The 22,424-nt window shown below is 50.5% G+C and overlaps 1 protein-coding gene across 4 annotated transcripts in view; it reads left to right on the top strand.

Annotated features, from left to right (window-relative positions):
• Positions 1-22,424, top strand: part of UNC13B (unc-13 homolog B) — a 314,963-nt gene that overhangs the window by 73,008 nt on the left and 219,531 nt on the right. For all 4 annotated transcript variants that reach the window (XM_083155406.1, XM_083155407.1, XM_083155408.1 and 1 more), the window contains exons 5-8: positions 1,498-1,615; positions 2,477-2,600; positions 14,881-14,954; positions 16,088-16,145. In XM_083155406.1, coding sequence (XP_083011532.1) covers positions 1,498-1,615; positions 2,477-2,600; positions 14,881-14,954; positions 16,088-16,145 — 374 coding nt within the window. The remainder of the gene's footprint in view (positions 1-1,497; positions 1,616-2,476; positions 2,601-14,880; positions 14,955-16,087; positions 16,146-22,424) is intronic.

The following is a 22,424-nucleotide window of genomic DNA, read 5'->3' as shown; positions in this document are numbered from 1 at the left end:
CGCTCTCCGTCTTATTATCGCTTCTCCTTATTATGTGAATGTGACCTTGTTGGGCTTGCAGTCATTTATGAGGTTCATCGTCTCTGCGCCTCACCCGTACGCTCTGATTGATTCCACTGTAATTAAGGCTGTGTTTCTTCTGCGTGTTAATTGACCCTGTTCATTTACTATGCAAATTGGAAGTTGTGAAGGCGATAATGAAATTCTTGTTGGGTGCAAGGACAGGAGCCGTACGTGTTGCAGAATGAGCCTGAGGAGATGACATGTCACAAACACTAGATGTTAATACCTGTAGCTGAGGCTCATATACTCCTGTCTCCTACTCTGTGCTCCTGATGCTCATCCATCACTGCCAGGTTCCTCCGTCCCCGACTGTCACTGCAATAGGTCACCTGGTTATGTGGCAGTGGCCCTCTCACTGAGTTTTCACATGTAACAAGGTCCAGCAGGCTTTCCCTCTTCTGTAGGCAGCATAGTCACTATAGAAATCCAATATATGGCCTCACTCAGACCAGGTGATGTCACAGCAGCATAACTGAGTGCAGTCTCAGATTAAGACAATGTCCTGAAGATGAGGGGGGGGGGGGGGGGTTCTCTTCCACCTGCAATGGACTATTGGGGAACTCTATTTTTGTTCAGCACTTTTAAGTTTTACAGATCAGTTATTTATAATGTTCGTTATAGTAATTTAGTCCGTAGTCATGAGATCTGCAATGTGAATCTACCACATTCCTCATCTGCTTCCTATTATTTTAAATGTCCCCCAAATTCAGAGAATTATCCTGACGGTCCCCAGCTTGGACAACATGGGAATATTCTGTGTTGTTGGTTTGTATAGATGGCGGGGGCGAGGTAGGCCGGTGCAATCCTCACCGGGGGCTTATTCCACGTAATAGCGCTATGAAGTCTGACACAACCTAGCAGGCTCTGGGTAGAATTGTGTTAATAATATTTAGCTTTTGCTGGTTGAAGTAATATAGATAAAAATATAATATAAAATGTAAAACGCGGCAAAAGCTTCACATTTAGTTTTTTTATATTCTGTACGTCAACGCAGCGATAAGCGGCGGCTCCTGCGTGTCTACGCTTAGTAAATACGAACCACTAGTTGTCTTCAGGCCGCGGCGCTGCATGCAGGGGGTGATTGGATGGCTTCCTGGGGAATAGAAGTAAGCGGCGGCTCCTGCGTGTCTACGCTTAGTAAATACGAACCACTAGTTCTCTTGAGGCCGGGGCGCTGCATGCAGGGGGTGATTGGATGGCTTCCTGGGGAATAGAAGTAAGCGGCGGCTCCTGCGTGTCTACGCTTAGTAAATGCGAACCACTAGTTGTCTTGAGGCCGGGATGCTGGCATGCAGGGGGTGATTGGATGGTTTTATGCCTGATCTGGGGTGGTTGCTGCTGCTGCAGAGACCATTGGGCACTGGGTAATGGCTGCTGGGACACAGGTCTCCTCTGCCTAGTGACCACTAATAACCAAACATTCATGTCTTGCAGTGAGATCAGCCGGCTGGACCTAGGGCTGATTGTGGAAATGTGGAACAAGGGTCTCATCTGGGACACGATGGTGGGGACGCTGTGGATTCCCCTGCAGACAATCCGACAGTCAGACGAGGTGAGATCTTCCCTACCAGTAACTGGGTTCATTCATGACATGAGTTACTGTAGCTGGGGAGGCTGTGCCTGTGTACCACACCTGGGGAGGCTGTGCCTGTGTACCGCACCTGGGGAGGCTGTGCCTGTGTACCGCACCTGGGGAGGCTGTGCCGGTGTACCACACCTGGGGAGGCTGTGCCTGTGCACCACACCTGGGGAGGCTGTGCCTGTGTACCACACCTGGGGAGGCTGTGCCTGTGTACCACACCTGGGGAGGCTGTGCCTGTGTACCACACCTGGGGAGGCTGTGCCTGTGTACCGCACCTGGGGGGGAGGCTGTGCCTGTGTACCACACCTGGGGGGTAGGCTGTGCCTGTGTACCACACCTGGGGGGGAGGCTGTGCCTGTGTACCACACCTGGGGGGGAGGCTGTGCCTGTGTACCACACCTCGGGGGGAGGCTGTGCCTGTGTACCACACCTGGGGAGGAGTCTGTGCCTGTGTACCACACCTGGGGGGGGGAGGAGGCTGTGCCCTGTGTACCACACCTGGGGGGGGGGGGAGGGGAGGCTGTGCCTGTGTACCACACCTGGGGGGGGGGGCTGTGCCTGTGTACCACACCTGGGGGGGGGAGGCTGTGCATGTGTACTAGACTTGGGGGGGGGATGCGGTGTCTGTGTACTAGACTTGGGAGGGAGATGCGGTGTCTGTGTACAACACTTGGGGGGGGAGATGCGGTGTCTGTGTACAACACTTGGGGGGGAGGCTGTGCATGTGTACTACACTTGGGGGGCAGATGCGGTGTCTGTGTACAACACTTGGGGGGGGAGGATACGGTGTCTGCTTCAGTTCAGTGAATGTCATTGCTCTCTCTCTGGCAGGAGGGTCCTGGGGAGTGGGCAGCACTGGAGGCCGAGGTCTTGATGAAGGACGATGAGATCTGTGGCACCAGGAACCCGACCCTACATAAGATCCTTCTGGATTCCCGCTTCGAGTTGCCTTTTGGTGAGTGCGGGTTGTACTGGCTTTCTCTGCTTACTGCCGGTACATTACCCGGAACCTGACATTGGGCATCGGTGGTGGCGTAACTGGTGAGGAACAGATGTACGGACAGAGAGGATGTTATGTTGTCTCCCAATATGTATCATTCACTGTCTACCATTTATCTGGTCAACGTTCAGAATGCTGACACCCAGGGCTATTTTTCAGCAGGCTCCAGCAGGAACTGAGGCCCTTATTCTAGTTCACTCTTTCTGACAAAATATTTCTTAGATGGACAAAACCATGTGCACTGCAGGTGAGGCAGGTGTAAAACCCCACCCAAATCTAATTATCTCTGCACAAGTAACACCTGCCTCACCTGCAGTGCACATGGTTTTGTCCATCTAAAGGTGCCCATACACGTTAGAATTATTGTATCCAATATCGCATACAATATCGCATCTCATTGCATCTTGGTTTTGCGATGAGATCAGATGAGGTGAGATCTAGTACAAAAATGATGTGCTGCACATACTTTTTGTACTAGATCTCATCTGATCTCATCGCAAAACCGAGATCAGATGAGATTCGATATTGTATACAATATTGTATACAATAATTGTAACGTGTATGGGCACCTTTAGAAATAATTTGTCAGAAAGAGTGAACTAGAATAAGGCCCTCAGTTCCTGCTGGAGCCTGCTGAAAAATAGACCGGGAATTGTTTCCTAGCACGGCCACAACGATCATGATCGTGGGCATCGTGAGGAAAAATCGGGGGCATCGCAAGCACTAAAAAATCGGGTGCGATGGTCGCGACGCGATGCCCGCGATTTCCCCATAGGGAACAATGTTAAATGCCTCAATTTAGCCGCGATGCCCCCGATTTCCCATAGGAAACAATGTTAAATGGGTCAATTTACCCAAATCATCATAGGGAACAATGTTAAATGGGCCATAAACCCCCCAAAACACCCCTGAAGAGTGAAATGTCCCCCCAAAAGTATTTTACGCCACCCCACGATCAACGCGAACCCGAAGCGTGGCGAGCGCAGCGAGCCCGCGAGGGGCGTCGGTACGCGTCCTCCGACCTTTTCATACCCCCACTATCCACGTCGGCTTGGAGTTGAGAATAGAATAGTGTGGCGAGCCACCGAGCCCGAAGCGTGGCGAGCGCACGCGGATACCTGTGAAGCCCGCGAAGGGACGTGTTTACCTGTGAAGGTATCCGCGGGGCTCGCCACGCTTTGGGCTCGGTGGCTCGCTACGCTCGCCACACTATTCTATTCTCAACTCCACGCCGACGTGGATAGTGGGGGTATGAAAAGGTCGGAGGACGCGTACCGCCGCCCCTCGCGGGCTCGCTGCGCTCGCCACGCTTCGGGTTCGCGTTGATCGTGGGGTGGCGTAAAGTACTTTTGGGGAACATTTCACTGCTCTGGGGTGTTTTTGGGGCTTTCTGGCCCATTTACCATTGTTCCCTATGATGATTTGGTGAAATTGAGGTATTTAACATTGTTCCCTATGAGAAATCGGGGGCATCGCGGGTACATTGAGCCATTTAACATTGTTTCCTATGGGGAAATCGTGGGCATCGCGTCTGGACCATTTAAGCCTTTTTTAGCCGCATACGACGGTCGCGTCGTATACCACTAAAAATGACACACGATGCCCGCGATTGTGGCCGTGCTAGGAAACAAGTACCAATAGCCCTGCTGACACCACAATGTTGACATCCGACATCGACATGGTTCAAACTGTTCACAGGCATCCGATTAACATCCTCGAAATATCAGTTTGGTGCCTGTATGTACTGTATGGGGTCAGCAGCCCACCCCACTTACATACACAAAGGCCTGCTAATGGCCCTGGTCTCACTATGTACCTACTGGTATGGATGACGGATGGCTTAGCCAGAGCCCACCAGTGTGTATGGTGACCAGTGGACTGAGCGTGTGTGGCGACTAGTGACTGTGGCATTTCTGGTGGCTACTGGACCAGTGGACCGGGGGGCGCCGTTGGGAGGTGAGTGATGACCAGTGGATTGGAGGAGGGGTGGGGGTGCTGACCAGTAGATCGGGGTGTGTGGTAACCACGGTGTGTATGTTGCCCTGTGGACCTGGTTGTGGGGTGACCAGTGTCGGTGTTTGGTGTGTATGGTAACCTGAAATGTCCATGGTGTCCAGTGGACCCTTGGGTGTGGGGTGTCCAGTGGACCCAGGGGTGTGGGGTCTCCGGTGTGACCCTGGGGTTGCGGGGTGGCGGCTGTGACCCTGGGGTTGCGGGGTCTCCGGTGTGACCCTGGGGTTGGGGGGTCTCCGGTGTGACCCTGGGGGTGCGGGGTCTCCGGTGTGACCCTGGGGTTGGGGGGGTCTCCGGTGTGAACCTGGGGTGTTGGGTGACCATCTGCTTGGTTTCTAGTTTCCTGTTGCAGTATGATGGTCTCGGCTCTGGTGCAGCTGATGGACACCCCGGTTACCCAGCAGTTACCCCGGAAGTACACGCTGGCTGCCCGGCAATGAGGGGTTTATCCTCTGTATATGCTCCAGCGTCATTGTTGCTGTCGGTCCTCTCAGAGGAGTTGCTCATGTAGATTAAAGTGGCAGCGGGGTCTCTGAATGGGAACGTTGGAGGTTTAGCAGCAGGAATCCCGGTTGAGTGATTTCTGTGCTATTGTTACACATCGTTAAACAATCGTTCGTCTTCTGATTGAGGAAACGGCTTCATTATCGGCAGTGAGATTATTGTGTTGGTATAATTACCGTAATGACTGAGAAGCTTTTCTGTACCTAAAATATCCTTTCCCCAGCATAGACCCGGGGAGCCCTCGCTCTCACATCCATAATCATGTCTGTTACATGTAGACGGATCACGCTTGGGAAGATACTCGCATGCGGGCGTGCTGGGATCTGTAGTTCTGCACGGTGACCACCCCTGCTATAGACCATAGAACAGACATGTGCTGGAGATGGGAGTCACACACAGGAGCGTAACACAGATTGTGCACTGCGGGTGTACACCCTGCCATCACAGCCGATAGCACAGGTATAGGCAGTTACACCAACCCAGCGCTGGCTGCAAGAGATACGTCTGATAGCAGACGCAACACTCTGACGGAACGGTTCTGTTCTATGCGCTCACATCGCTATCCCCAGAAATGGGCAGTTTGTGGGTATTGAGAACGCCGACATCAGCCCTATCTGGTGTATGAGTATTCTTGCAAAGAACTGAGGCCCTAATTCTAGTTCACTCTTTCTGACAAAATCCTTCTTAGATGGACAAAACCATGTGCACTGCAGGTGGGGCAGATGTAATGTGCAGAGAGAATTAGATTTGGGTGAGTTATTTTGTTTCTGTGCAGGGAAAATACTGACTGCTTTATTTTTACACTGCAATATAGATTTCACTTTGAAGTAAAACCACACCTAAATCTAATTCTCTCTGCACAAGTAACATCTGCCCCACCTGCAGTGCACATGGTTTTGTCCATCTAAGAAGGATTTTGTCAGAAAGAGTGAACTAGAAGGTCCACGACCCCCGTAGAGGGAGAAAAAGATAGGTGGCGAGTGCAGCTCGCCTTCCAAGCTGAGGTGAGGGGGTGTCTGCCGGCAGACTCTCCCCTACGCTGTCTGTACGTGGGGATCAGGCGGGGGGGTATTGCGGTGCTTATAATTGTATGTCATATACTCCCCTTATAATTTTATATTAGTGCGATCCCTCTGAAGGCTAAATAGAGGTGCTGATTATAGCGTTTCCCCCTTTTCACTTGGAGTCTAATATACATTTAGGGTATTTGTATATAAACTTTTGTTGAATCCTGATTTGTTGTAATGGTCACATTGTGTATAATACATTGTTCTGTTTGTGTTGGTAGGGTAAGGTTGTCTGTGCTATCATCATACTGCCCTACGCGCAGACCATACCTCACCTGCACCTCTCACCTCGCTGTACAGTGTGAGGCATCCATATGTACTGTCTGTCGTTCTTATCTGTACAGGTGGTGACCCGCTACCGGGGGCTTGGCCCATACTATAGGGTACTGTATGGCCTGCCTTGCAGTGGGTGTGATTCTGCAGTATAACTTAGGGTACTGTATAATCTGCCTTGCAGTGAGTGGTACAGTGTGTGTTTGTGTGTGATTCTGCAGTGTACTATAGACTACTGTCTAATCTGCCTTGCAGTGGGTGGTACAGTGTGTGTGTGGTTCTGCAGTGTACTATAGGGTACTGTATGGCCTGCCTTGCAGTGGGTGGTACAATGTGTGTGTGGTTCTGCAGTGTACTATAGGGTACTGTATGGCCTGCCTTGCAGTGAGTGGTACAATGTGTGTGTGTGTGTGTGTGGTTCTGCAGTGTACTATAGGGTACTGTCTAATCTGCCTTGCAGTGGGTGGTACAATGTGTGTGTGATTCTGCAGTGTACTATAGGGTACTGTATGGCCTGCCCTGCAGTGAGTGGTACAATGTGTGTGTGGTTCTGCAGTGTACTATAGGGTACTGTATGGCCTGCCTTGCAGTGGGTGGTACAGTGTGTGTGGTTCTGCAGTGTACTATAGGGTACTGTATGGCCTGCCTTGCAGTGGGTGGTACAGTGTGTGTGTGGTTCTGCAGTGTACTATAGGGTACTGTATGGCCTGCCTTGCAGTGAGTGGTACAATGTGTGTGTGTGTGGTTCTGCAGTGTACTATAGGGTACTGTATGGCCTGCCTTGCAGTGGGTGGTACAGTGTGTGTGGTTCTGCAGTGTACTATAGGGCACTGTATGGCCTGCCTTGCAGTGGGTGGTACAGTGTGTGTGTGTGGTTCTGCAGTGTACTATAGGGTACTGTATGGCCTGCCTTGCAGTGGGTGGTAAAGTGTGTGTGTGGTTCTGCAGTGTACTATAGGGTACTGTATGGCCTGCCTTGCAGTGTGTGGTACAGTGTGTGTGGTTCTGCAGTGTACTATAGGGTACTGTATGGCCTATAGGGTACAGTATGGCCTGCCTTGCAGTGGGTGGTACAGTGTGTGTGATTCTGCAGTGTACTATAGGGTACTGTATGGCCTGCCTTGCAGTGGGTGGTACAGTGTGTGTGGTTCTGCAGTGTACTATAGGGTACTGTATGGCCTGCCTTGCAGTGGGTGGTACAGTGTGTGTGTGTGGTTCTGCAGTGTACTATAGGGTACTGTATGGCCTGCCTTGCAGTGAGTGGTACAATGTGTGTGTGGTTCTGCAGTGTACTGTATGGCCTGCCTCGCAGTGGGTGGTACAGTGTGTGTGGTTCTGCAGTGTACTATAGGGTACTGTATGGCCTGCCTTGCAGTGAGTGGTACAATGTGTGTGTGGTTCTGCAGTGTACTATAGGGTACTGTATGGCCTGCCTCGCAGTGGGTGGTACAGTGTGTGTGGTTTTGCAGTGTACTATAGGGTACTGTATGGCCTGCCTTGCAGTGGGTGGTACAGTGTGTGTGTGGTTCTGCAGTGTACTATAGGGTACTGTATGGCCTGCCTTGCAGTGAGTGGTACAATGTGTGTGTGATTCTGCAGTGTACTATAGGGTACTGTATGGCCTGCCTTGCAGTGGGTGGTACAGTGTGTGTGTGATTCTGCAGTGTACTATAGGGTACTGTATGGCCTGCCTTGCAGTGTGTGGTACAGTGTGTGTGGTTCTGCAGTGTACTATAGGGTACTGTATGGCCTATCCAGGGGTGGCCAACCGGTCAGAGGTAAAGAGCCGAAAAATATCGGTAGTCAAGCTAAAGAGCCGACATCATGCGCGCGCCGAAGGCGCATGCGCCAAAAAAAGAGGTGTAGTCTATTTTGACCCCTTGGGTGGGTGTGATACAAATATGCCTCCAATAGTGCAGTGCCATATATACATATGCCCCCAATAGTGCCAGATACACATATGCCCCCCACACGGTGCCAGGTATGCCCCTACGGTGCCAGAAAGCTGGTATGCCCCCACAGAGCCAAAAAGCTGATATGACCTCACAGTGCCACAAACTGCTATGTCCCCACGGGATGCAGTTGATTTGCCGGCGGTCGGGATCCCGGCGGTCGGAATCCCGACACTGGAATCCCGACCGCCGAAATCCCGAAACTTTCTCCCTCCGTGGGTGTCCACGACACCCATAGAGGGAGAATAAAATAGCGTGCCGAGCGTAGCGAGGCACCGGGCCCACTGCGTGGCGAGCGCAGCGAGCCCGCAAGGGGGGGCGATCCAAGTCCCCCCCTTGTCGGGATTCCAGTGTCGGGATTCCGAGCGCCGGGATCCCGACCGCCGGGAAATCGTATCGGATCCGTCCCCACAGTGCCACAAACTGCTATGCCCCCACAGTGCCACAAATTGCTATGCCCCCACAGTGCCACAAATTGCTATGCCCCCACAGTGCCACAAACTGCTATGCTCCCACAGTGCAAATTTCCCAGCCGCAGCACTCACCATTGTTGCTGCTGCTGCCGGGCGGGGAGAGGACAGTCTGGTGTCCCCCTGCAGTCCTCCTGTCATGTCACCGATGGGAGGAGAGCACAGCACACCGCGCGTCTCCTTCCCCCTCACTTCCCTGTGACTGGGCCGTCCACCAATCAAAGCTCGCTGGCCGGCTCCTGACTGGCTGCTGGCCCGCGAGCTCTAATTGGCGGACGGCCCAGTCACAAGGATGCACAGTAAGGGGTATGAAAGATGCGCGATACGCGCTCTCCTCCCCTCAGAAGGAGAAGGGATTCAAGGAACCGGCAGCAGGGGGGACTGGGACAGGCGGCAGGCAGCAGTGGGAGCAGGAGCCACACTTTACAAGGGGGAGAGCCGCATGAGGCTCAAGAGCCACGGGTTGGCCACCACTGGCCTATAGGGTACTATAGGGTACAGTGTGTGTGATTCTGCAGTGTACTATAGGGTACTGTGAGGCCTGCCTTGCAGTGGGTGGTACAGTGGGTGTGGTTCTGCAGTGTACTATAGGGTACTGTATGGCCTGCCTTGCAGTGGATGGTACAGTGTGTGTGTGGTTCTGCAGTGTACTATAGGGTACTGTATGGCCTGCCTTGCAGTGGGTGGTACAGTGTGTGTGTGTGTGGTTCTGCAGTGTACTATAGGGTACTGTATGGCCTGCCTTGCAGTGAGTGGTACAATGTGTGTGTGTGTGTGTGTGTGATTCTGCAGTGTACTATAGGGTACTGTATGGCCTGCCTTGCAGTGGGTGGTACAGTGTGTGTGTGTGTGTGTGTGTGTGTGTGATTCTGCAGTGTACTATAGGGAACTGTATGGCCTGCCTTGCAGTGTGTGGTACAGTGCGTGTGGTTCTGCAGTGTACTATAGGGTACTGTATGGCCTATAGGGTACTATAGGGTACTGTATGGCCTGCCTTGCAGTGGGTGGTACAGTGTGTGTGATTCTGCAGTGTACTATAGGGTACTGTATGGCCTGCCTTGCAGTGGGTGGTACAGTGTGTGTGGTTCTGCAGTGTACTATAGGGTACTGTATGGCCTGCCTTGCAGTGGGTGGTACAGTGTGTGTGTGATTCTGCAGTATACTATAGGGTACTGTATGGCCTGCCTTGCAGTGAGTGGTACAATGTGTGTTTGATTCTGCAGTGTACTATAGGGTACTGTATGGCCTGCCTTGCAGTGGGTGGTACAGTGTGTGTGATTCTGCAGTGTACTATAGGGTACTGTATGGCCTGCCTTGCAGTGTGTGTGGTTCTGCAGTGTACTATAGGGTACTGTATGGCCTGCCTTGCAGTGAGTGGTACAATGTGTGTGTGATTCTGCAGTGTACTATAGGGTACTGTGTGGCCTGCCTTGCAGTGGGTGGTACAGTGTGTGTGTGTGTGTGTGTGTGTGTGTGTGTGATTCTGCAGTGTACTATAGGGTACTGTGTGGCCTGCCTTGCAGTGGGTGGTACAGTGTGTGTGATTCTGCAGTGTACTATAGGGTACTGTATGGCCTGCCCTGCAGTGGGTGGTACAATGTGTGTGTGATTCTGCAGTGTACTATCGGGTACTGTATGGCCTGCCTTGCAGTGGGTGGTAGAGTGTGTGTGGTTCTGCAGTGTACTATAGGGTACTGTATGGCCTGCCTTGCAGTGAGTGGTACAATGTGTGTGTGATTCTGCAGTGTACTATCGGGTACTGTATGGCCTGCCTTGCAGTGGGTGGTACAGTGTGTGTGGTTCTGCAGTGTACTATAGGGTACTGTATGGCCTGCCTTGCAGTGGGTGGTACAGTGTGTGTGTGTGTGTGTGTGTGTGATTCTGCAGTGTACTATAGGGTACTGTATGGCCTGCCTTGCAGTAGGTGGTACAGTGTGTGTGATTCTGCAGTGTACTATAGGGTACTGTATGGCCTGCCTTGCAGTGAGTGGTACAGTGTGTGTGGCTCTGCAGTGTACTATAGGGTACTGTATGGCCTGCCTTGCAGTGGGTGGTACAGTGTGTGTGTTTGTGTGTGTGATTCTGCAGTGTACTATAGGGTACTGTATGGCCTGCCTTGCAGTGGGTGGTACAGTGTGTGTGATTCTGCAGTGTAATATAGGGTACTGTATGGCCTGCCTTGCAGTGAGTGGTACAATGTGTGTGTGTGTGTGTGTGATTCTGCAGTGTACTATAGGGTACTGTGTGGCCTGCCTTGCAGTGGGTGGTACAATGTGTGTGTGATTCTGCAGTGTACTATAGGGTACTGTGTGGCCTGCCTTGCAGTGGGTGGTACAATGTGTGTGTGTGTGATTCTGCAGTGTACTATAGGGTACTGTATGGCCTGCCTTGCAGTGGGTGGTACAGTGTGTGTGTGTGTGTGGTTCTGCTGTGTACTATAGGGTACTGTGTGACCTGCCTTGCAGTGTGTGTGTGTGTGTGTGTGTGTGTGATTCTGCAGTGTACTATAGGGTACTGTGTGACCTGCCTTGCAGTGTGTGTGTGTGTGTGTGGTTCTGCAGTGTACTATAGGTACTGTATGGCCTGCCTTGCAGTGTTTGGTACAGTGTGTGTGCTTCTGCAGTGTACTAAAGGGTACTGTATAATCTGCCTTGCAGTGGGTGGTACAATATGTGTGTGGTTCTGCAGTGTACTATAGGGTACTGTGTGGCCTGCCTTGCAGTGAGTGGTACAATGTGTGTGTGTGATTCTGCAGTGTACTATAGGGTACTGTATGGCCTGCCTTGCAGTGGGTGGTACAATGTGTGTGGTTCTGCAGTGTACTATAGGGTACTGTGTGGCCTGCCTTGCATTAGGTGGTACAATGTGTGTGTGGTTCTGCAGTGTACTATAGGGTACTGTATGGCATGCCTTGCAGTGGGTGGTACAGTGTGTGTGGTTCTGCAGTGTACTATAGGGTACTGTATGGCATGCCTTGCAGTGGGTGGTACAGTGTGTGTGGTTCTGCAGTGTTCTATAGGGTACTGTGTGACCTGCCTTGCAGTGGGTGGTACAGTGTGTGTGGTTCTGCAGTGTACTATAGGGTACTGTATGACCTGCCTTGCAGTGGGTGGTACAGTGTGTGTGTGGTTCTGCAGTGTACTATAGGGTACTGTATGGCCTGCCTTGCAGTGAGTGGTACAGTGTGTGTGGCTCTGCAGTGTACTATAGGGTACTGTATGGCCTGCCTTGCAGTGGGTGGTACAGTGTGTGTGTTTGTGTGTGTGATTCTGCAGTGTACTATAGGGTACTGTATGGCCTGCCTTGCAGTGGGTGGTACAGTGTGTGTGATTCTGCAGTGTAATATAGGGTACTGTATGGCCTGCCTTGCAGTGAGTGGTACAATGTGTGTGTGTGTGTGATTCTGCAGTGTACTATAGGGTACTGTGTGGCCTGCCTTGCAGTGGGTGGTACAATGTGTGTGTGATTCTGCAGTGTACTATAGGGTACTGTGTGGCCTGCCTTGCAGTGGGTGGTACAATGTGTGTGTGTGTGATTCTGCAGTGTACTATAGGGTACTGTATGGCCTGCCTTGCAGTGGGTGGTACAGTGTGTGTGTGTGTGTGGTTCTGCTGTGTACTATAGGGTACTGTGTGACCTGCCTTGCAGTGTGTGTGTGTGTGTGTGTGTGTGTGTGTGATTCTGCAGTGTACTATAGGGTACTGTGTGACCTGCCTTGCAGTGTGTGTGTGTGTGTGTGTGCTTCTGCAGTGTACTATAGGGTACTGTATGGCCTGCCTTGCAGTGGGTGGTACAGTGTGTGTGTGTGTGTGGTTCTGCTGTGTACTATAGGGTACTGTGTGACCTGCCTTGCAGTGTGTGTGTGTGTGTGTGTGTGTGTGTGTGTGTGTGTGTGTGATTCTGCAGTGTACTATAGGGTACTGTGTGACCTGCCTTGCAGTGTGTGTGTGTGTGTGTGCTTCTGCAGTGTACTAAAGGGTACTGTATAATCTGCCTTGCAGTGGGTGGTACAATATGTGTGTGGTTCTGCAGTGTACTATAGGGTACTGTGTGGCCTGCCTTGCAGTGAGTGGTACAATGTGTGTGTGTGTGTGATTCTGCAGTGTACTATAGGGTACTGTATGGCCTGCCTTGCAGTGGGTGGTACAATGTGTGTGGTTCTGCAGTGTACTATAGGGTACTGTGTGGCCTGCCTTGCAGTGGGTGGTACAGTGTGTGTGGTTCTGCAGTGTACTATAGGGTACTGTGTGACCTGCCTTGCAGTGGGTGGTACAGTGTGTGTGGTTCTGCAGTGTACTATAGGGTACTGTGTGACCTGCCTTGCAGTGGGTGGTACAGTGTGTGTGGTTCTGCAGTGTACTATAGGGTACTGTATGGCATGCCTTGCAGTGGGTGGTACAGTGTGTGTGGTTCTGCAGTGTACTATAGGGTACTGTGTGACCTGCCTTGCAGTGGGTGGTACAGTGTGTGTGGTTCTGCAGTGTACTATAGGGTACTGTATGGCCTGCCTTGCAGTGGGTGGTACAGTGTGTGTGGTTCTGCAGTGTACTATAGGGTACTGTGTGACCTGCCTTGCAGTGGGTGGTACAGTGTGTGTGGTTCTGCAGTGTTCTATAGGGTACTGTGTGACCTGCCTTGCAGTGGGTGGTACAGTGTGTGTAGTTCTGCAGTGTACTGTATGGCCTGCCTTGCAGTGGGTGGTACAGTGTGTGTGGTTCTGCAGTGTACTATAGGGTACTGTATGGCCTGCCTTGCAGTGGGTGGTACAGTGTGTGTGGTTCTGCAGTGTACTATAGGGTACTGTATGGCCTGCCTTGCAGTGGGTGGTACAGTGTGTGTGGTTCTGCAGTGTACTATAGGGTACTGTGTGACCTGCCTTGCAGTGGGTGGTACAGTGTGTGTGGTTCTGCAGTGTACTATAGGGTACTGTGTGACCTGCCTTGCAGTGGGTGGTACAATGTGTGTGGTTCTGCAGTGTACTATAGGGTACTGTATGGCCTGCCTTGCAGTGGGTGGTACAGTGTGTGTGGTTCTGCAGTGTTCTATAGGGTACTGTGTGACCTGCCTTGCAGTGGGTGGTACAGTGTGTGTGGTTCTGCAGTGTACTATAGGGTACTGTGTGACCTGCCTTGCAGTGGGTGGTACAGTGTGTGTGGTTCTGCAGTGTACTATAGGGTACTGTGTGGCCTGCCTTGCAGTGGGTGGTACAGTGTGTGTGTGATTCTGCAGTGTACTATAGGGTACTGTGTGACCTGCCTTGCAGTGGGTGGTACAGTGTGTGTGGTTCTGCAGTGTACTATAGGGTACTGTGTAACCTGCCTTGCAGTGGGTGGTACAGTGTGTGTGGTTCTGCAGTGTTCTATAGGGTACTGTGTGACCTGCCTTGCAGTGGGTGGTACAGTGTGTGTGGTTCTGCAGTGTACTATAGGTTACTGTATGACCTGCCTTGCAGTGGGTGGTACAGTGTGTGTGGTTCTGCAGTGTACTATAGGGTACTGTGTGACCTGCCTTGCAGTGGGTGGTACAGTGTGTGTGGTTCTGCAGTGTACTATAGGTTACTGTGTGACCTGCCTTGCAGTGGGTGGTACAGTGTGTGTGGTTCTGCAGTGTAGCTGCATCCTGACATCCCGCGTGCTGTGGATATCACTTACTACGGGGCTTCTAACCATTATTCTGTTCCCAGCACCGTCCGTGGCGTGCCAGCCCGTGAGTAACCCGTGTGCTGTGGGTTTATTTGGCATCACCTACTTGCCGTGGATATTCTGATTGCCGTGAGACTTATTTAAATCGCATGAAACATTTCATAGCGGCCTCCTGGCCCCCAGAGCTCGCACTTTACGTTCTACCTGTCTGTTTCCAATATATACCAGTCTTCCCATCACCTATAAGAATTGCAGTTGTCCTTGCTGTGGTGTTCCTGAATGTCCTGATTGCTTACACCTGTGTCCTTCCCCAGATATCCCAGAGGACGAGGCCAGATATTGGACCAAAAAGCTTGAACAAATTAATACCCTGGGCGAGGCGGGAGAGGTGGGTATAATTATAGCTGTGTTCCCGCTAGATTGCCGCCAGCAGGGTCACGGTGTAATGGTGCTGCCATCTCATTCACATCTCTTTGGTTCCTCTCTCCGTCACCAAACGTGATTTTGCCACTCGGAGCAGCTTCTCGCTGTGCATTGCTATGATCCACCACTGGGAGGCGCTGGGGATATCCGCTAGTTCTCTCCCTGCATTACAGATTTATAGTGAAAATCCTATTAAAGAGCGTTTCCCTCTCCTCTGTTCTTAGCACATAGAACAAAGTGGCCGCTGTTTCCATGTGTTTTATACACTGCAACACGCACAGCCACGCACAGTTGCGCACCTCCGGGGACAGGAGACAGACGTCAGGGATGAAAGTGGCGGTTTTCTTTTAAATGGACCATTTTACCTTTCACTCTGCTGTAATAGATCCTAAATCAGAGTTACTCACCATGAGGCCATTGATGCAGAACTACACATACCAGCATGCCCTCCCACAGAGTTAGCATGTCCTAGTTGCAAATCATGCTAAGATGTGTAGTTCCACCGCAGCTGGAGGGCGGCTTGTTGAGTACCACTGCCCTAAAATGTTATATCAGTTAGTTGATCGGCCAGTAACTGTGTGTGATGGGACGTATGAAACACAACCTCTGTATCTCTAGTATGGATGTATCTCTAACATTCAGCTCAGCGCTGCCCCCTTCCCTCCGCCCTGTGCACGGCGCTGCCCTCTTCCTGCTGACCTCTGCTCAGCGCTGCCCCCTTCCTGCTGCCCTGTGCACGGTGCTGCCCCCTTCACGCTGACCTCTGCCCCATTCCCACTGCCCTGTGCACGGCGCTGCCCCCATTCCCGCTGACCTCTGCCCCCTTACTGCTGCCCTGTGCTCAACGCTGTCCCCTGCTGGCTGCTTTGTGTGGCCAGAGGGGGCGTGTTGAAATATGGCAGAATTAGCCAGTTGGAAGGCCCCGTTTTCTCTCCACACCAGCTGTTGCACCCGCAGGTGATTCCTGTTTACAGAGCGGCAGGTGCTGTGTGTTCTCCCTCGCATTATTCTGGTTTCCTGATGCTAGGGAGGGCCCGGCTCCTACCTCTGTACCTGTGGAATGTGTTACATCCTGCTCACATCCTGTTTTCCCTCTAGTATTCCTACACTGACGAGGTGGAGAAGATTCCGCTGCCCATCGCTGCTTCCCAGTGCTGTAAGTTACACGCTCTGTATTATTATGTTACTAGGACTGTGGGACCTTCTGTGGGCTGCATATGATCTGTATCAGTGGTAGCCTACTACAGTCCTCGAGAGCTACCAACAGTTCACCTTTTCCAAACAACCTAGCAGGGGCACAGGTGCACTCATTACTGACTGACACATTTTAAAAGAGCCACAGGTGGAGCCAATTACTTCACTTGTGATTCTGTGAGGAGATCTGGAAAACATGAACTGTATTCGCTCTGGAGGACTGGAGTTGGCTGCCCCAGATCTATATAATATCACAACTGTTACTATGGTGCCTCGGTCCCTATAGAAGTCTTGCTGCCAGTCTGTATGACCCGGGCATCTGCATCCCCGCACAGCTTGCTCTGGCAGACGATACAATTATATTATTCTTATTGCCACTCTGTGTATTTCTTCCGTGTGTAGTATGTATATGAGTTGTATACTGCATAGTTATCATTATTATTATTGTTTATTTATATGGTGCCACAAGGGTTCCGCAGCGCCTGGCAATACATAGATGAGCAAAACAAGAAAATAAGTGATTTACTGTACAAATTAGGACAAGTACATGGTAAATACAAGACCGTTGCAGCAGCGGACACTGACGCAATTAGAACAGTGGCAGAGATACATTCTAAGAAAGGCACATGAGGAGAGAGGGCCCTGCTCGTTACAGCTTACATTCTAAAGGGAAGGGGCAGACAGACTGGGGGATAGGAGTGAGCATAAACATACGGTTAGGATAAGAGATGGTTAGCTTTAATGAAGAAGTGGGTCTTGAGAGTCCGTTGTATGCTGATAATGCAGAGAACTTGTTTGTTCTGGAATAATATTTCATCCACGGATACAGTCTATAACACACTATGTAAACAAAGACCGCCCTAAATACTGGCTGGGGGTATTAAATAATATAAATAGGCTGTATAAACATTTTTAGCAATGTATTATTTTCCTTTTATTTTGTATCTTCAGGCTGTTGTTGCTGTTGTTACTATTATATTTTATTTATAAGGCACCACAAGTGAGCGCTGTACAAAAGAACAGTACAGAGAGACAAAACTTAGCATTACCGTGAGTTAATAAGAATAATAGAGTACAGGTAAAAGAGCGCCACAATACAATACACATTACAGCTTAGATGTAAGTAGTGAGGATGTGATCAATGTACTGCTAGGGGCTGGTGGCCATAGATGGAGATGATTATGTGGTTACTGAGTGTGAGTATGGGAGAGCTGTGAGTGACATGTGATAGGAAGGGGAGACAGACAGATGACATGAGGTGCAAGCAAGTGGGAGGTGGCTTGATAGCAGGATGCAAGCAAGCATGGATGGTCAAGGCATGAGGCAGGGGGTCGGAGGACCAGCCTTTAGAACTAGTTTATGCAGTGGAAGGGTACGCTTTGATCAATAGGTGAGTTTTCAGTGCCTGTTTGAAGCTTTGCAAGGTCGGGGAGAGTCTAATGGAGCGAGGGAGTGCGTTCCACTGAAGGGGTGCAGCACGGGCAAAATCCTGTACTCTAGCGTGGGAAGCAGTGATCAGGGTGGAGGAGAGACGACAGTAGTCAGCCGACCATAGAGGGCGGGAGGGTGTATGAATTGGGATGAGGTTAGAGATATATGGAGCAGTGGAATTCGAGATGGCCCGGTATGTGAGTGTGAGGTGTTTTGAAGAGGATTCTGTAGGGGAATGGAAGCCAGTGCAGATTTTGTTGAAGGGGAGTGGCAGAGTTAGAGCGGCGGGAGAGAAAGATAAGCCTGGCTGCAGAGGACAGATTGGAGAGGAGATAGTTGAGAGCGAGCGAGGCCGGTCTGGAGAACATTGCAGTAGTCGAGCCATGAGATGACCAATGAGTGGATGATCAGCTTAGTTGCACTCTGAGAGAGAAAAGGCCTGATGCAAGGCCTGTGATTTGTGATCCTGTGTTACCCTGGCAACCACAGTCACATACCGTAGTGAGCAGAGCAATTCTCCTATGAAGTCTGCTTGGCATCTGATGACTTTGTTCCCTTCTTTCCATTACATAACATGCAGTGAGCTATGACCCTCTAGCTTTGCACCATACTGACATTGTGCCTGGCAGCCATTTTTGTTTGCAAACCAGAGCGGTTTTATAAAAAGAGATAGTGATTTGTTGTAATGTAATAAAATATAAATATCAGATGTGTATTTTATAGGTGCTTGTTGTTTTAGGGTGGCAGTGACTGCTAGAAGGCACTCTTCCGTTTTCCAGTGTCCGATTTAGTACAGTCCCCCATATAAATGAGTTCTGGAGGATGCAGTAACTCCTCCTCTTGCCTTGTCCATGAGATATTTGCTATATTTACTCTCTGAGGGGGAGTTTGCTGCATATGTTTATTAGATACCGAGGTGAGTCACATGATGGGGTGCTGATCCTGGTGGAGAATAATTAGAGGACTGTAATGATTTATCCCGTCACCACGCGCAGAGGGCGCACAATGAGCAACGGACGCCGCTGGTAATTGTTTGGGTTAATTTGTGATGGTGGCGAGTGGTTGACAATCTTCGCCTCCTATAAAATGACAGCGCTGGCGATCTGGAGCAGCTGTGTAGAGCGCAGTTCTGCGAAACCCTGGGGCGTGCTGCTGGCTTCTCAGCCTGGATTCACAAATTATGTATTTCGTGACAATCTTACCCACGACTTAGTAATTAGGAAACAGATCTGATCATTGAGGTGGCAGCTGGCAGCTCACTCGGGTGATAACACCATATTATTACCAGGGATGGCATCCTGTTGTCATGGAGAAAATGGTCCAGAACGGGGCAGCTTCTTGCCGTCTGCAATCAAACGAGGAAAGGGGATCTGAAGGGGTTAATTTTGGAATGTAATCATGTCATGGTTCAGATTTGACATGTGGCCGGGAAGCCGATGCAACCGGGGACAGAGAAAGGCTAAACGGATTAGTGAGAACAAACTTACACAATCCCCGAGTGTCCTGCAAGCCAGCGATTTACTGTATTATTACACGTACAGTATATAAACTGGCTCCAGGTACAGTATATACACTGGCTCCAGGTACAGTATATAAACTGGCTCCAGGTACAGTATATAAACTGGCTCCAGGTACAGTATATACACTGGCTCCAGGTACAGTATATAAACTGGCTCCAGGTACAGTATATAAACTGGCTCCAGGTACAGTATATAAACTGGCTCCAGGTACAGTATATAAACTGGCTCCAGGTACAGTGTATACACTGGCTCCAGGTACAGTGTATACACTGGCTCCAGGTACAGTATATAAACTGGCTCCAGGTACAGTATATAAACTGGCTCCGGGTACAGTATATAAACTGGCTCCGGGTACAGTATATAAACTGGCTCCGGGTACAGTATATAAACTGGCTCCGGGTACAGTATATAAACTGGCTCCGGGTACAGTATATACACTGGCTCCGGGTACAGTATATACACTGGCTCCGGGTACAGTATATACACTGGCTCCGGGTACAGTATATACACTGGCTCCGGGTACAGTATATACACTGGCTCCGGGTACAGTATATACACTGGCTCCGGGTACAGTATATACACTGGCTCCGGGTACAGTATATACACTGGCTCCGGGTACAGTGTATACACTGGCTCCGGGTACAGTGTATACACTGGCTCCGGGTACAGTGTATACACTGGCTCCGGGTACAGTGTATACACTGGCTCCAGGTACAGTGTATACACTGGCTCCAGGTACAGTGTATACACTGGCTCCAGGTACAGTATATACACTGGCTCCAGGTACAGTATATACACTGGCTCCAGGTACAGTATATAAACTGGCTCCAGGTACAGTATATAAACTGGCTCCAGGTAGAGTATATACACTGGCTCCAGGTAGAGTATATACACTGGCTCCAGGTAGAGTATATACACTGGCTCCAGGTAGAGTATATACACTGGCTCCAGGTACGGTATATACACTGGCTCCAGGTACGGTATATACACTGGCTCCAGGTACGGTATATACACTGGCTCCAGGTACGGTATATACACTGGTTCCAGGTACGGTATATACACTGGTTCCAGGTACGGTATATACACTGGCTCCGGGTACGGTATATACACTGGCTCCGGGTACGGTATATACACTGGCTCCGGGTACGGTATATACACTGGCTCCGGGTACGGTATATACACTGGCTCCGGGTACAGTATATACACTGGCTCCGGGTACAGTATATACACTGGCTCCGGGTACAGTATATACACTGGCTCCGGGTACAGTATATACACTGGCTCCGGGTACAGTACATACACTGGCTCCGGGTACAGTACATACACTGGCTCCGGGTACAGTACATACACTGGCTCCGGGTACAGTACATACACTGGCTCCAGGTACAGTATATACACTGGCTCCAGGTACAGTATATACACTGGCTCCAGGTACAGTATATACACTGGCTCCAGGTACGGTATATACACTGGCTCCGGGTACGGTATATACACTGGCTCCGGGTACGGTATATACACTGGCTCCGGGTACGGTATATACACTGGCTCCGGGTACGGTATATACACTGGCTCCGGGTACAGTATATAAACTGGTGGCAGTCCTTCTAGTCGTGTGTGACTAGGAGACTGCACTGAGGGGCCCATTTATCAATGAGCACGATTAATGGTACTACAACCAAATAGCTAAAAAGCCGGCATCCTGACTAGTGACCAGAACACCGGGGTGAATGCTGGCACCCCGATCATATACATCAGAACTTTTTTACCTTTTACCCCAAATATATTTAGATACGTCGAAGTTCCCCCTTGATTTGAAAGGAAGGAAATCATATAACTGTAATACACCCTGTACCCCAGAAACTGATGATATATCCTGCTAGTACGGTACAGCCTGGCAGCATGATGGTGGTGGTTATGACGTATGGCTGTGTGTGGTACAGCCATACAGTACATGGTAATCATCACCAACGGCTGCCAGGCTGTGTGTGGTACAGACATACAGTACATGGTAATCATCACCAACGGCTGCCAGGCTGTGTGTGGTACAGCCATACAGTACATGGTAATCATCACCAGCGGCTGCCAGGCTGTGTGTGGTACAGCCATACAGTACATGGTAATCATCACCAACGGCTGCCAGGCTGTGTGTGGTACAGACGTACAGTACATGGTAATCATCACCAACAGCTGCCAGACTGTGTGTGGTGCAGACGTACAGTACATGGTAATCATCACCAGTGGCTGCCAGGCTGTGTGTGGTACAGCCATACAGTACATGGTAATGATCACCAATGGCTGCCAGGCTGTGTGTGGTACATCACCAATGGCTGCCAGGCTGTGTGGTATAGCCATTGATAATGTGATGTCCAGGCAGCTATTAGTGTCAGTATTACGAGATGATATAGTGACAGTCTGGGCAATGTTTCCCCTAGACTAGAGATGGGTATTACCCTGACAGGAGCCTATAACCAGGCAAAGAAACTCGTCGCTGCAGCGGCAGTAAAGACGCGAGCTGCCAAGATGTCGCAGCAACTATTGAACTCTACTGAAGAAGTGGGCGGACTTGGAGGCAGGGCCTGGGTCATATCACGCAGGGAAGCTTGTTATACACAACGGGCTGACGCACTGCACTGCATCAGGTCCTTGTACACTACAGTACTGTAACACACACACAGCCCGCACTGCACTGCGTCAGGTCCTTGTACACTACAGTACTGTATCATATACACAGCCCGCACTGCGTCAGGTCCTTGTACACTACAGTACTGTAATACACACACAGCCCACACTGCGTCAGGTCCTTGTACACTACAGTACTGTAACACACACAGCCCGCACTGCACTGCGTCAGGTCCTTGTACACTACAGTACTGTAACACACACACAGCCCGCACTGCGTTAGGTCCTTGTACACTACAGTACTGTAATACACACACACAGCCCACACTGCGTCAGGTCCTTGTACACTACAGTACTGTAACACAAACACAGCCCGCACTGCACTGCGGCAGGTCCTTGTACACTACAGTACTGTAACACACACACAGCCCGCACTGCACTGCGTCAGGTCCTTGTACACTACAGTACTGTAACACACATAGCCGAGCATGCATATATCTATATATAGAATCTATATGCAATGAAATAAAATTTCCGGGGTAACTGGACGGTCCTGCTGCTGAAACACAGCCAGGCATGCATATATATTCATATGCATGCCTGGCTGTGTCTCGGCACCGAGACTACCCATTACCCCTAGGAGCTTTATTTTTACCCCATGTTTCCCTGAT

The sequence above is a fragment of the Crinia signifera genome, chromosome 1 (assembly GCF_055691185.1).
Source record: "Crinia signifera chromosome 1, ASM5569118v1, whole genome shotgun sequence".
In the NCBI taxonomy this organism is placed as follows: Eukaryota; Metazoa; Chordata; class Amphibia; order Anura; family Myobatrachidae; genus Crinia; species Crinia signifera.
This window is presented reverse-complemented; position numbering and strand designations above follow the sequence as displayed.